The sequence below is a fragment of the Bufo bufo genome, chromosome 3 (genome assembly GCF_905171765.1).
Source record: "Bufo bufo chromosome 3, aBufBuf1.1, whole genome shotgun sequence".
NCBI classification, from domain to species: domain Eukaryota; kingdom Metazoa; phylum Chordata; class Amphibia; order Anura; family Bufonidae; genus Bufo; species Bufo bufo.
Window position 1 is genome coordinate 4,499,557 of NC_053391.1, and position 15,434 is coordinate 4,514,990.

The 15,434-nt window shown below is 46.9% G+C and overlaps 1 protein-coding gene and 1 long non-coding RNA gene across 2 annotated transcripts in view; one reads left to right on the forward strand and one right to left on the reverse strand.

Moving 5' to 3' along the window:
• Positions 1-9,383: 9,383 nt before the first annotated feature.
• On the reverse strand, positions 9,384-9,972 carry LOC120994323. Its single transcript, XR_005777394.1, has 3 exons — positions 9,825-9,972; positions 9,739-9,790; positions 9,384-9,705 (listed from the first exon to the last, which is right to left on the reverse strand). It is a non-coding gene; the product is annotated as an uncharacterized LOC120994323 (long non-coding RNA).
• MAN1A2 (mannosidase alpha class 1A member 2) overlaps positions 9,783-15,434 on the forward strand; it is a 52,249-nt gene continuing 46,597 nt past the window's right edge. The window contains exon 1 of the mRNA XM_040422787.1: positions 9,783-10,597. Coding sequence (XP_040278721.1) covers positions 10,290-10,597 — 308 coding nt within the window. The 5' untranslated portion in view covers positions 9,783-10,289. The remainder of the gene's footprint in view (positions 10,598-15,434) is intronic.

Below are 15,434 nucleotides of genomic sequence, written 5' to 3' on the forward strand. Positions count from 1 at the left end.
ATAAGCAAATAACGCCATATCAGCATGGCTTCGTGAGGGATCGGTCATGTCAAACTAATTTAATCAGTTTCTATGAGGAGGTAAGTTCTAGACTTGACAGCGGCGAATCAATGGATGTCGTATATCTGGACTTCTCCAAAGCATTTGACACTGTACCGCATAAAAGGTTAGTATATAAAATGAGAATGCTCGGACTGGGAGAAAACATCTGTATGTGGGTAAGTAACTGGCTGAGTGATAGAAAACAGAGGGTGGTTATTAACGGTACACATTCAGATTGGGTCACTGTCACTAGTGGGGTACCTCAGGGGTCAGTATTGGGCCCTATTCTCTTCAATATATTTATTAATGATCTTGTAGAAGGCTTGCATAGTAAAGTATCAATTTTCGCAGATGACACTAAACTGTGTAAAGTAATTTACACTGAAGAGGACAGTATATTACTACAGAGGGATCTGGATAGATTGGAGGCTTGGGCAGATAAGTGGCAGATGAGGTTTAACACTGATAAATGTAAGGTTATGCACATGGGAAGGAAAAATGCAAGTCACCCGTACATACTAAATGGTAAAACACTCGGTAACACTGACATGGAAAAGGATCTAGGAATTTTAATAAACAGCAAACTAAACAGCAAAAACCAGTGTCAGGCAGCTGCTGCCAAGGCCAACAAGATAATGGGTTGCATCAAAAGGGGCATAGATTCCCGTGATATGAACATAGTCCTACCACTTTACAAATCGCTAGTCAGACCACACATGGAGTACTGTGTACAGTTCTGGGCTCCTGTAAACAAGGCAGACATAGCAGAGCTAGAGAGGGTTCAGAGGAGGGCAACTAAAGTAATAACTGGAATGGGGCAACTACAGTACCCTGAAAGATTATCAAAATTAGGGTTATTCACTTTAGAAAAAAGACGACTGAGGGGAGATCTAATTAATATGTATAAATATATCAGGGGTCAGTACAGAGATCTATCCCATCAGCTATTTATCCCCAGGACTGTGACTGTGACGAGGGGACATCCTCTGCGTCTGGAGGAAAGAAGGTTTGTACACAAACATAGAAGAGGATTCTTTACGGTAAGAGCAGTGAGACTATGGAACTCTCTGCCTGAGGAGGTGGTGATGGTGAGTACAATAAAGGAATTCAAGAGGGGCCTGGATGTGTTTCTAGAGCGTAATAATATTACAGGCTATGGCTACTAGAGAGGGGTCGTTGATCCAGGGAGTTATTCTGATTGGAGTCGGGAAGAAATTTTTTATTCCCCTAAAGTGGAGAAAATTGGCTTCTACCTCACAGGGTTTTTTGCCTTCCTCTGGATCAACTTGCAGGATAACAGGCCGAACTGGATGGACAAATGTCTTTTTTCGGCCTTATGTACTATGTTACTATGTTACTATGTTCTCATCACTTATATATCACTGACATATTCCACAGCTCTGTACAGACATTCTCATCCCTTATATATCACTGACATATTCCACAGCGCTGTACAGACATTCTCATCACTGATATATCACTGACATATTCCACAGCGCTGTACAGACATTCTCATCCCTTATATATCACTGACATATTCCACAGCGCTGTACAGACATTCTCATCCCTTATATATCACTGACATATTCCACAGCGCTGTACAGACATTCTCATCACTTATATATCACTGACATATTCCACAGCGCTGTACAGACATTCTCATCACTTATATATCACTGACATATTCCACAGCGCTGTACAGACATTCTCATCACTTATATATCACTGACATATTCCACAGCGCTGTACAGATAAGTTCCCTATCACTGTCTTTGGAGTGGGAGGAAACTGGAGAACCTGGAAACCCACGTAATTACGGGGAGAACATACAAACTCCATGTTGTCCTTGGTCGGGTTCGAACCCAGGCACCAGTGCTAACCACTGCCCCCTGGTGCCGATCTGCAGGAGCCCCTGGAACGTGGTCTGCACAGGGTCTGTGCCCAATGTCCTGAGCCTCAGTCTGACCGTCAATTATACGGTCGCAGCGAGGAAACCGCAACGTAATATCAGAGCACAAATCACACACAACGGGATCCTGAGCGGTAACAGCAGCACAGAGGAAATCTCTGGTCACTGGATTACAGCCGAGGCCACGTATCTCATCCTGTCCTGTGTGATACTGTCTGCTGAGCTGTGTATCTAATCCTATCCTGTGTGATACTGTCTGCTGAGCTGTGTATCTAATCCTATCCTGTGTGATACTGTCTGCTGAGCTGTGTATCTAATCCTATCCTGTGTGATACTGTCTGCTGAGCTTTGTATCTAATCCTATCCTGTGTGATACTGTCTGCTGAGCTGTGTATCTAATCCTATCCTGTGTGATACTGTCTGCTGAGCTGTGTATCTAATCCTATCCTGTGTGATACTGTCTGCTGAGCTGTATCTAATCCTATCCTGTGTGATACTGTCTGCTGAGCTGTGTATCTAATCCTATCCTGTGTGATACTGTCTGCTGAGCTGTGTATCTAATCCTATCCTGTGTGATACTGTCTGCTGAGCTGTGTATCTAATCCTATCCTGTGTGATACTGTCTGTTGAGCTGTGTATCTAATCCTATCCTATGTGATACTGTCTGCTGAGCTGTGTATCTAATCTATTCTGTGTGATACTGTCTGCTGAGCTGTGTATCTAATCCTATCCTGTGTGATACTGTCTGCTGAGCTGTGTATCTAATCCTATCCTGTGTGATACAGTCTGCTGAGCTGTGTATCTAATCCTATCCTGTGTGATACAGTCTGCTGAGCTGTGTATCTAATCCTATCCTGTGTGATACTGTCTGCTGAGCTGTGTATCTAATCCTATCCTGTGTGATACTGTCTGCTGAGCTGTGTATCTAATCCTATCCTGTGTGATACTGTCTGCTGAGCTGTGTATCTAATCTATCCTGTGTGATACTGTCTGCTGAGCTGTGTATCTAATCCTATCCTGTGTGATACTGTCTGCTGAGCTGTGTATCTAATCCTATCCTGTGTGATACAGTCTGCTGAGCTGTGTATCTAATCATATCCTGTGTGATACTGTCTGCTGAGCTGTGTATCTAATCCTATCCTGTGTGATACTGTCTGCTGAGCTGTGTATCTCATCCTGTCCTGTGTGATACTGTCTGCTGAGCTGTGTATCTAATCCTATCCTGTGTGATACTGCCTGCTGAGCTGTGTATCTAATCCTATACTGTGTGATACTGTCTGCTGAGCTGTATCTAATCCTCTCCTGTGTGATACAGTCTGCTGAGCTGTGTATCTAATCCTGTCCTGGGTGATACTGCCTACTGAGCTGTGTATCTAATCCTATCCTGTGTGATACTGTCTGCTGAGCTGTGTATCTAATCCTATCCTGTGTGATACAGTCTGCTGAGCTGTGTATCTAATCCTATAATGTGTGATACTGTCTGCTGAGCTGTGTATCTAATCCTATCCTGTGTGATACAGTCTGCTGAGCTGTGTATCTAATCCTATAATGTGTGATACTGTCTGCTGAGCTGTGTATCTAATCCTATCCTGTGTGATACTGTCTGCTGAGCTGTGTATCTAATCCTATCCTGTGTGATACTGTCTGCTGAGCTGTGTATCTAATCCTATCCTGTGTGATACTGTCTGCTGAGCTGTGTATCTAATCCTATCCTGTGTGATACTGTCTGCTGAGCTGTGTATCTAATCCTATCCTGTGTGATACTGTCTGCTGAGCTGTGTATCTAATCCTATCCTGTGTGATACAGTCTGCTGAGCTGTGTATCTAATCCTATCCTGTGTGATACAGTCTGCTGAGCTGTGTATCTAATCCTATCCTGTGTGATACTGTCTGCTGAGCTGTGTATCTAATCCTATCCTGTGTGATACTGTCTGCTGAGCTGTGTATCTAATCCTACCCTGTGTGATACAGTCTGCTGAGCTGTGTATCTAATCCTCTCCTGTGTGATACTGTCTGCTGAGCTGTGTATCTAATCCTATCCTGTGTGATACAGTCTGCTGAGCTGTGTATCTAATCCTATCCTGTGTGATACTGTCTGCTGAGCTGTGTATCTAATCCTATCCTGTGTGATACTGTCTGCTGAGCTGTGTATCTAATCCTATCCTGTGTGATACTGTCTGCTGAGCTGTGTATCTAATCCTATCCTGTGTGATACTGTCTGCTGAGCTGTGTATCTAATCCTATCCTGTGTGATACTGTCTGCTGAGCTGTGTATCTAATCCTATCCTGTGTGATACTGTCTGCTGAGCTGTGTATCTAATCCTATCCTGTGTGATACAGTCTGCTGAGCTGTGTATCTAATTCTATCCTGTGTGATACTGTTTGCTGAGCTGTGTATCTAATCCTATCCTGTGTGATACAGTCTGCTGAGCTGTGTATCTAATCCTATCCTGTGTGATACTGTCTGCTGAGCTGTGTATCTAATCCTATCCTGTGTGATACTGTCTGCTGAGCTGTGTATCTAATCCTACCCTGTGTGATACAGTCTGCTGAGCTGTGTATCTAATCCTATCCTGTGTGATACAGTCTGCTGAGCTGTGTATCTAATCCTATCCTGTGTGATACTGTCTGCTGAGCTGTATCTAATCCTATTCTGTGTGATACTGTCTGCTGAGCTGTGTATCTAATTCTATCCTGTGTGATACTGTCTGCTGTGTATCTAATCCTATCCTGTGTGATACTGACTGCTGAGCTGTGTATCTAATCCTATCCTGTGTGATACTGTCTGCTGAGCTGTGTATCTAATCCTCTCCTGTATGATACTGCCTGCTGAGCTGTGTATCTAATCCTCTCCTGTGTGATACTGTCTGCTGAGCTGTGTATCTAATCCTATCCTGTGTGATACTGTCTGCTGAGCTGTGTATCTAATCCTATCCTGTGTGATACTGTCTGCTGAGCTGTGTATCTAATCCTATCCTGTGTGATACTGCCTGCTGAGCTGTGTATCTAATCCTATCCTGTGTGATACTGTCTGCTGAGCTGTGTATCTAATCCTGTCATGTGTGATACAGTCTGCTGAGCCGTGTATCTAATCCTATCCTGTGTGATACTGTATGCTGAGCTGTGTATCTAATCCTATCCTGTGTGATACTGTCTGCTGAGCTGTGTATCTAATCCTCTCCTGTGTGATACTGTCTGCTGAGCTGTGTATCTAATCCTATCCTGTGTGATACAGTCTGCTGAGCTGTGTATCTAATCCTATCCTGTGGGATACTGTCTGCTGAGCTGTGTATCTAATCCTATCCTGTGTGATACTGCTGAGCTGTGTATCTAATCCTATCCTGTGTGATACTGCCTGCTGAGCTGTGTATCTAATCCTATCCTGTGTGATACTGTCTGCTGAGCTATGTATCTAATCCTATCCTGTGTGATACTGTCTGCTGAGCTGTGTATCTAATCCTATCCTGTGTGATACTGTCTTCTGAGCTGTGTATCTAATCCTATCCTGTGTGATACTGTCTGCTGAGCTGTGTATCTAATCCTGTCCTGTGTGATACTGTCTGCTGAGCCGTGTATCTAATCCTATCCTGTGTGATACTGTCTGCTGAGCTGTGTATCTAATCCTACCCTGTGTGATACCGTCTGCTGAGCTGTGTATCTAATCCTATCCTGTGATACAGTCTGCTGAGCTGTGTATCTAATCCTATCCTGTGTGATAGTCTGCTGAGCTGTGTATCTAATCCTATCCTGTGTGATACTGTCTGCTGAGCTGTGTATCTAATCCCATCCTGTGTGATACTGTCTGCTGAGCTGTGTATCTAATCCTATCCTGTGTGATACTGCCTGCTGAGCTGTGTATCTAATCCTACCCAGTGTGATACTGTCTGCTGAGCTATGTATCTAATCCTATCCTGTGTGATACTGTCTGCTGAGCTGTGTATCTAATCCTATCCTGTGTGATACAGTCTGCTGAGCTGTGTATCTAATCCTATCCTGTGTGATACAGTCTGCTGAGCTGTGTATCTAATCCTGTCCTGTGTGATACTGTCTGCTGAGCTGTGTATCTAATCCTATCCTGTGTGATACTGTCTGCTGAGCTGTGTATCTAATCCTATCCTGTGTGATACAGTCAGCTGAGCTGTGTATCTAATCCTATCATGTGTGATACTGTCTGCTGAGCTGTGTATCTAATCCTATCCTGTGTGATACTGTCTGCTGAGCTGTATATCTAATCCTATCCTGTGTGATACTGTCTGCTGAGCTATGTATCTAATCCTATCCTGTGTGATACAGTCTGAGCTGTGTATCTAATCCTATCCTGTGTGATACAGTCTGAGCTGTGTATCTAATCCTGTCCTGTGTGATACTGCCTGCTGAGCTGTGTATCTAATCCTATCCTGTGTGATACAGTCTGCTGAGCTGTGTATCTAATCCTGTCCTGTGTGATACTGTCTGCTGAGCTGTGTATCTAATCCTATCCTGTGTGATACAGTCTGAGCTGTGTATCTAATCCTATCCTGTGTGATACAGTCTGAGCTGTGTATCTAATCCTGTCCTGTGTGATACTGCCTGCTGAGCTGTGTATCTAATCCTACCCAGTGTGATACTGTCTGCTGAGCTGTGTATCTAATCCTATCCTGTGTGATACTGTCTGCTGAGCGGTGTATCTAATCCTGTCCTGTGTGATACTGTCTGCTGAGCTGTGTATCTAATCCTATCCTCTGTGATACTGCCTGCTGAGCCGTGTATCTAATCCTATCCTGTGTGATACTGTCTGCTGAGCTGTGTATCTAATCCTATCCTCTGTGATACTGCCTGCTGAGCCGTGTATCTAATCCTGTCCTGTGTGATACTGCCTGCTGAGCTGTGTATCTAATCCCATCCTGTGTGATACTGCCTGCTGAGCTGTGTATCTAATCCTATCCTGTGTGATACTGTCTGCTGAGCTGTGTATCTAATCCTATCCTGTGTGATACAGTCTGCTGAGCTGTGTATCTAATCCTATCCTATGTGATACAGTCTGCTGAGCCGTGTATCTAATCCTATCCTGTGTGATACAGTCTGCTGAGCTGTGTATCTAATCCTGTCCTGTGTGATACAGTCTGCTGAGCTGTGTATCTAATCCTATCCTGTGTGATACAGTCTGAGCTGTGTATCTAATCCTATCCTGTGTGATACTGCCTGCTGAGCTGTGTATCTAATCCTATCCTGTGTGATACAGTCTGCTGAGCTGTGTATCTAATCCTATCCTGTGTGATACAGTCTGAGCTGTGTATCTAATCCTGTCCTGTGTGATACTGCCTGCTGAGCTGTGTATCTAATCCTTCCCAGTGTGATACTGTCTGCTGAGCTGTGTATCTAATCCTATCCTGTGTGATACTGTCTGCTGAGCTGTGTATCTAATCCTATCCTGTGTGATACTGTCTGCTGAGCTGTGTATCTAATCCTATCCTGTGTGATACTGTCTGTTGAGCTGTGTATCTAATCCTATCCTGTGTGATACAGTCTGCTGAGCTGTGTATCTAATCCTATCCTGTGTGATACTGTCTGCTGAGCGGTGTATCTAATCCTGTCCTGTGTGATACTGTCTGCTGAGCTGTGTATCTAATCCTATCCTCTGTGATACTGCCTGCTGAGCCGTGTATCTAATCCTATCCTGTGTGATACAGTCTGCTGAGCTGTGTATCTAATCCTATCCTGTGTGGTACTGTCTGCTGAGCTGTGTATCTAATCCTATCCTGTGTGATACTGCCTGCTGAGCTGTGTATCTAATCCTATCCTGTGTGATACAGTCTGCTGAGCTGTGTATCTAAACCTATCCTGTGTGATACTGCCTGCTGAGCTGTGTATCTAATCCTATCCTGTGTGATACAGTCTGCTGAGCTGTGTATCTAATCCTATCCTGTGTGATACTGTCTGCTGAGCTGTGTATCTAATCCTATCCTGTGTGATACAGCCTGCTGAGCTATGTATCTAATCCTATCCTGTGTGATACTGTCTGCTGAGCTGTGTATCTAATCCTATCCTGTGTGATACAGTCTGCTGTGCTGTGTATCTAATCCTATCCTGTGTGATACTGCCTGCTGAGCTGTGTATCTAATCCTATCCTGTGTGATACAGCCTGCTGAGCTGTGTATCTAATCCTATCCTGTGTGATACTGTCTGCTGAGCTGTGTATCTAATCCCATCCTGTGTGATACTGTCTGCTGAGCTGTGTATCTAATCCTATCCTGTGTGATACTGCCTGCTGAGCTGTGTATCTAATCCTATCCTGTGTGATACAGTCTGCTGAGCTGTGTATCTAATCCTATCCTGTGTGATACAGTCTGAGCTGTGTATCTAATCCTGTCCTGTGTGATACTGCCTGCTGAGCTGTGTATCTAATCCTTCCCAGTGTGATACTGTCTGCTGAGCTGTGTATCTAATCCTATCCTGTGTGATACTGTCTGCTGAGCTGTGTATCTAATCCTATCCTGTGTGATACTGTCTGCTGAGCTGTGTATCTAATCCTATCCTGTGTGATACTGTCTGTTGAGCTGTGTATCTAATCCTATCCTGTGTGATACAGTCTGCTGAGCTGTGTATCTAATCCTATCCTGTGTGATACTGTCTGCTGAGCGGTGTATCTAATCCTGTCCTGTGTGATACTGTCTGCTGAGCTGTGTATCTAATCCTATCCTCTGTGATACTGCCTGCTGAGCCGTGTATCTAATCCTATCCTGTGTGATACAGTCTGCTGAGCTGTGTATCTAATCCTATCCTGTGTGGTACTGTCTGCTGAGCTGTGTATCTAATCCTATCCTGTGTGATACTGCCTGCTGAGCTGTGTATCTAATCCTATCCTGTGTGATACAGTCTGCTGAGCTGTGTATCTAAACCTATCCTGTGTGATACTGCCTGCTGAGCTGTGTATCTAATCCTATCCTGTGTGATACAGTCTGCTGAGCTGTGTATCTAATCCTATCCTGTGTGATACTGTCTGCTGAGCTGTGTATCTAATCCTATCCTGTGTGATACAGTCTGCTGTGCTGTGTATCTAATCCTATCCTGTGTGATACTGCCTGCTGAGCTGTGTATCTAATCCTATCCTGTGTGATACAGCCTGCTGAGCTGTGTATCTAATCCTATCCTGTGTGATACTGTCTGCTGAGCTGTGTATCTAATCCCATCCTGTGTGATACTGTCTGCTGAGCTGTGTATCTAATCCTATCCTGTGTGATACTGCCTGCTGAGCTGTGTATCTAATCCTATCCTGTGTGATACAGTCTGCTGAGCTGTGTATCTAATTGCTCCCCCTGTGACACTGACAGTAAACGTCTAGTTTAGGTCAAACCCTGTGATACTTTCCCTTCCCTTATCAAAGATGGCGGGCATAGAATGTGCTATGGCCTACGTGACCCTTAACGCCGGAAGTGACGTATTAGGTCAGCTGTCAGCCTCATTGGCTGCGGAGGACTCGGCGTCTCCATGGCAGCTCCTCCTCGCTCCGCCTCCCCTCCCCAAAGATGGCGAAGGCACCGATTAACGTATGAGATAGAGGAGGAGCTGCGGGCTGAGCGCCGGGAGCTGCATCGGCCGAGGTCTCCGGAGAGAGCGGACCCGGGCTGCCTCCGTCCTGTCTACGGTCACTGCTCGCTCATAGCCATAGCCTGGACTGAAACACGGGCCCCTAACCTCGTCACCTCAGTGCGGGAGGCACCACAGGCCGTGGCCGGCACTCCCTACAGTACGGAGGCTCGGCTGGCACCGGATACCTGTCAGTGAGGGGCACAGCTGGCACCGGATACTAGGCACATGTCATACTGAAGAGGCACAGTTGGTACTGGACACCTGGCACCTCTTTTGGTGAGGGGGCTCGGCTGGCACTGGATACCTGTCAGTAAGGGGGCACAGCTGGCACTGGATACCTGTCAGTAAGGGGGCTCAGCTGGCACTGGATACCTGGCACCTTTGAGGGGGCTCGGCTGGCACTGGATACTTGGCACCTCTGGTGAGGGGGCTCGGCTGGCACTGGATACCTGTCAGTAAGGGGGCACAGTTGGCACTGGATACTTGGCACCTCTGGCGAGGGGGCACAGCTGGCACTGGATACCTGTCAGTAAGGGGGCACAGCTGCCACTGGATACCTGTCAGTGAGGGGCACAGCTGGCACCTCTGGTGAGGGGGCAGAGCGTGCACATTGTACTTGTTCCCCTCACCTGCCAGGATTTGTGGGCACTCTTTCCTTGTACTGGCATCGGGTGCCCGGGGTGACACGTGGCAGGTCTTCGCTGACAGTCCCTCAATGAATTGTACGTTTGGCATCACCTGATACCCGCTCTTCACGGCCGCTGCAGACATGACCACCCCAGCTCTGCTCCCCCTGTCTGGGCGCAGGATCCCCCCCCTCAGCCTGGGCGCCTCGTCCATCCCCCACCACCGCGCCACCCTGAGGCTCTCGGAGAAGTTCATCCTGCTCCTCATCCTCAGTGCCTTCATCACGCTCTGCTTCGGCGCCTTCTTCTTCCTGCCGGACTCCTCCAAGCACAAGCGATTCGACCTGGGCCTGGAGGACGTGCTCATCCCCCACATCGACTCCGACAAGGGCGACAAGAACTCGGGCGGCTTCCTGATCCACGGCCTGGGCCACGACGAGCACCGCCACAGGTAGGAGCAGCGGCGCCTGGGTCACCCTAACGTGTGGCACCAACTCCTCCTCAGCAATGAGGTTCTATCACTATTCTAGATCAGGGAGAGGACACCACAGGTGGCACCCCGCGGCCAGCACAGGGGTCAGGGGTCATGATGGAAAGTCTCTGGTGTTTTTATAAGATCCAACTGGGTGAGACGGGCAGTAGTTGGGAAAGTCACCCACTGAACCCACACATCATCAAAGTCTAGAACACACCTGTACTCAGGAGCACGTGTACTGCTCAATCTAGAACACAGGAGCAGACTTCCTGTCATTATACAATCTAGAACACAGGAGCAGACTTCCTGTCATTATACAATCTAGAACACAGGAGCAGACTTCCTGTCATTATACAATCTAGAACACAGGAGCAGACTTCCTGTCATTATACAATCTAGAACACAGGAGCACGCTTTCCTCTATCATATGGTCTAGAACACAGGAGCACGCTTTCCTCTATCATATGGTCTAGAACACAGGAGCACACTTCCTGTCATTATACAATCTAGAACACAGGAGCATGCTTTCCTCTATCATATGGTCTAGAACACAGGAGCACGCTTACTTCTGTCATATGATCTAGAACACAGGAGCTTGCTTACTGCCCTCATATGATCTAGAATGCCGGAGCATACTTGCTTTAATAATACGATCTAGAACACAGGACCACACTTAATGCCCTCATATCATCTAGAACACAGGAGCACACTACCTGTCATCATACAGTCTAGAATCAAGGATCATGCTTACTTCTATCTTATGATCTAGAGCATAGAAGAACACTTACTGGCATTGTATCATCTAGAACACAGGAGCAGAGTTCCTGTCATCATACAGTCTAGAATGCAGGGGCATTCTTACTTCTATCATATCATCTAGAACAGGGGTGCTCAACCTGCAGCCCTCCAACTGTTGCAAAACTACAACTCCCAGCATGCCTGGACAGCCTACAGCATTTAGGGCATACTGAGAGTTGTAGTTTTACTACAGCTGGAGGGCCACAGGTTGAGCGTACCTAATCTAGAACACAGGAGCACACTTACCGCCATCATGCAGTATAGAACACAGACTCACACTAAGGGTACTTTCACAAGACCGTATGTGGCTGATCTATGATGTAGTGAGTTCAGGTCACATGAGCCACATTGATAATAGGAAACGTGGCCACTACCCAGCCGTGTCCGAGCAGCCCTGCCGCTATTGTATAATCTAGAACACGGGGACATGCTTGGCCAAATCTGGCCAAAACTTATCACCACCCCTTACTCCTGTGTCTGGAGATCTCCTGGCCGGATCTTCACGCCCCATACCTCTGGCTCTGGAGATCTGCCTGGATCTTCACGCCCCATATCCTGGCTCTGGAGGTCTCCTGGCCGGATCTTCACGCCCCATACTCCTGGGGCTGGAGATCTCTTGCCTGGATCTTCACCTCCCATACTGCTAGGGCAGGAGATTTCCTGTCATGATCTTCACACCACATACTGTTGGGGCTGGAGATCTTCTGCCCTGATCTTCACGCTCCCTACTGTTGGGGCTGGAGATCTTCTGCCCTGATCTTCACGCTCCCTACTGTTGCGGCTGGAGATCTTCTGCCCTGATCTTCACGCTCCCTACTGTTGGGGCTGGAGATCTTCTGCCCTGATCTTCACGCTCCCTACTGTTGCGGCTGGAGATCTTCTGCCCTGATCTTCACGCTCCCTATTGTTGGGGCTGGAGATCTTCTGCCCTGATCTTCACGCCCCATTCTCCTGGCTCTGGAGATCTCCTGCCCGGATCTTCACGCCCCATTCTCCTGGCTCTGGAGATCTCCTGCCCGGATCTTCATGCCCCATACTGCTGGAGCTGGAGATCTCTTGCCTGGATCTTCACGCCCCATACTGCTAGGGCAGGAGATTTCCTGTCCTGATCTTCACACCGCATACTGCTGGAGCTGGAGGTCTCCTGCCCGGATCTTCACGCCCTTCATTCCTTTATCCCCAGCAGCCAGCCCTCAGCTCTGACAAGGATCTCACAACAATTGAGCTCCCGGGTTGAATTGTTACAGCAGCTGGCTCTGAAGTGGGTAATGTAGTTAGGGGCCCCAGGGAGCCCCTCACCTGCTCACTTATCTTTACCTTCATGTCTGCTCTGATGATAAATGGATGGATGCCAGAAGCAGCAGAGCGCAGTTTCTATCTGTCTTACCTGGAAGGAAATTGCTGCTCCAGGAGATGGTCTCCGGGCCGGCTGCATTTTCAGATGTGTATGTCCAGACAAATTGCTAAATACTGCTGGAAGAATAGAGAGTGCAGCTCTGGAAGTGACCTATTAAGTAAGACATGTTGTACTGAGATCGTTAGCAGGTAGAATAAAATTGGAGTCAGTGTCAGTAGTGCAGCCCTGCAGGTGGAAGCCCCAGACTTGTTACTAGTTTATGTCTTCAGCCCTCTGACTACAGCTGGGGAAGTGCCACCCGTGTCGCCAATGTATGTACACAGTGACTGCACCAGCAGAATAGTGAGTGCAGCTCTGGAGTATAATACAGGATGTAACTCAGGATCAGTACAGGATAAGTAATGTATGTACACAGTGACTGCACCAGCAGAATAGTGAGTGCAGCTCTGGAGTATAATACAGGATGTAACTCAGGATCAGTACAGGATAAGTAATGTATGTACACAGTGACTGCACCAGCAGAATAGTGAGTGCAGCTCTGGAGTATAATACAGGATGTAACTCAGGATCAGTACAGGATAAGTAATGCATGTACACAGTGACTGCACCAGCAGAATAGTGAGTGCAGCTCTGGAGTATAATACAGGATGTAACTCAGGATCAGTACAGGATAAGTAATGCATGTACACAGTGACTGCACCAGCAGAATAGTGAGTGCAGCTCTGGAGTATAATACAGGATGTAACTCAGGATCAGTACAGGATAAGTAATGTATGTGCACAGTGACTGCACCAGCAGAATAGTGAGTGCAGCTCTGGAGTATAATACAGGATGTAACTCAGGATCAGTACAGGATAAGTAATGTATGTACACAGTGACTGCACCAGCAGAATAGTGAGTGCAGCTCTGGAGTATAATACAGGATGTAACTCAGGATCAGTACAGGATAAGTAATGTATGTGCACAGTGACTGCACCAGCAGAATAGTGAGTGCAGCTCTGGAGTATAATACAGGATGTAACTCAGGATCAGTACAGGATAAGTAATGTATGTACACAGTGACTGCACCAGCAGAATAGTGAGCGCAGATCTGGAGTATAATACAGGATGTAACTCAGGATCAGTACAGGATAAGTAATGTATGTACACAGTGACTGCACCAGCAGAATAGTGAGTGCAGCTCTGGAGTATAATACAGGATGTAACTCAGGATCAGTACAGGATAAGTAATGTATGTACACAGTGACTGCACCAGCAGAATAGTGAGCGCAGATCTGGAGTATAATACAGGATGTAACTCAGGATCAGTACAGGATAAGTAATGTATGTACACAGTGACTGCACCAGCAGAATAGTGAGTGCAGCTCTGGAGTATAATACAGGATGTAACAGAGGATCAGTACAGGATAAGTAATGTATGTACACAGTGACTGCACCAGCAGAATAGTGAGTGCAGCTCTGGAGTATAATACAGGATGTAACTCAGGATCAGTACAGGATAAGTAATGTATGTACACAGTGACTGCACCAGCAGAATAGTGAGGGCAGCTCTGGAGTATAATACAGGATGTAACTCAGGATCAGTACAGGATAAGTAATGTATGTGCACAGTGACTGCACCAGCAGAATAGTGAGTGCAGCTCTGGAGTATAATACAGGATAAGTAATGTATGTACACAGACCCCCTTCCCATTGGATAAAATTTGTCCTTCGTCCAAAATGGTGGCTTTCAAGATGGTGGCCTTGGATCAGACATGGCCTAAAAGCCCCCTCACCGATTACTTGCTGGGGTCTTCAGATATTTAATTTACTTTTCGTTTCTGAAATAAAAGGGCGTTCGGCGACTTTTGGCTCGCCCCGTAGTTCTTCTCCGCCGTGGAATAATTTTAGACAATTCCAAAAAGGTCTAAATTTTATTGCTCAGATTTGTAAAGAAGGGAAATGAATATTTTATTCTGTGGTTGACAAGCGGCTCCTCACAGACTGGAGAATCACATTGTCCACGTGATAGTCTTGTAGATGATTGTCCGTCCCGGTCACAGATGGAGAAGGTGTGGACGGAAGGATTTGTGGCGTAGGGAAATTAGGGAATTTAACAATGGGCTCGGATTGGTAAAAACATGAAAAATTCCTCTTTTAAGGGGTTCTGAGGGACCCGCAAAGGGAGGATGACTTACCTGCTTCCCTGCTCCTCCTTCTCGCGGCCTGCGATGCTCCTCCGGGCTGCAGTGGTGTCAACATCCGGTTTGACATTTCCGCAGCCAATAACAGCTGCGGCGGTGCCAGGCTCCCCGTACACCATGATGAATGATCGCCGGGCTCCCCGTACACCATGATGAATGATCGCCGGGCTCCCCGTACACCATGATGAATGATCGCCAGGCTCCCCCTGCTCCGTGTTATTGGCTGTGGCGATGATAAGACCGGATGTTGAAATCACTGGAGCCCAGAGGAGCGGGAGCCGGCGCCGGGAAGCAGGTAAGTCATCCTCCCTTTGCAGGTCCCTCAGAATGGGGGAGGGGGAGTTGAAAAAGCCCTCTCATTCCTACACAACCCCTTTAAATAGTAATCACAGGATGGTTCACTTGTATATGGTCTGTATTATACCCCGGCTTCTCTAGATAGGTCCAAACTAAGGACCGGGCGGCCTATGGTGCC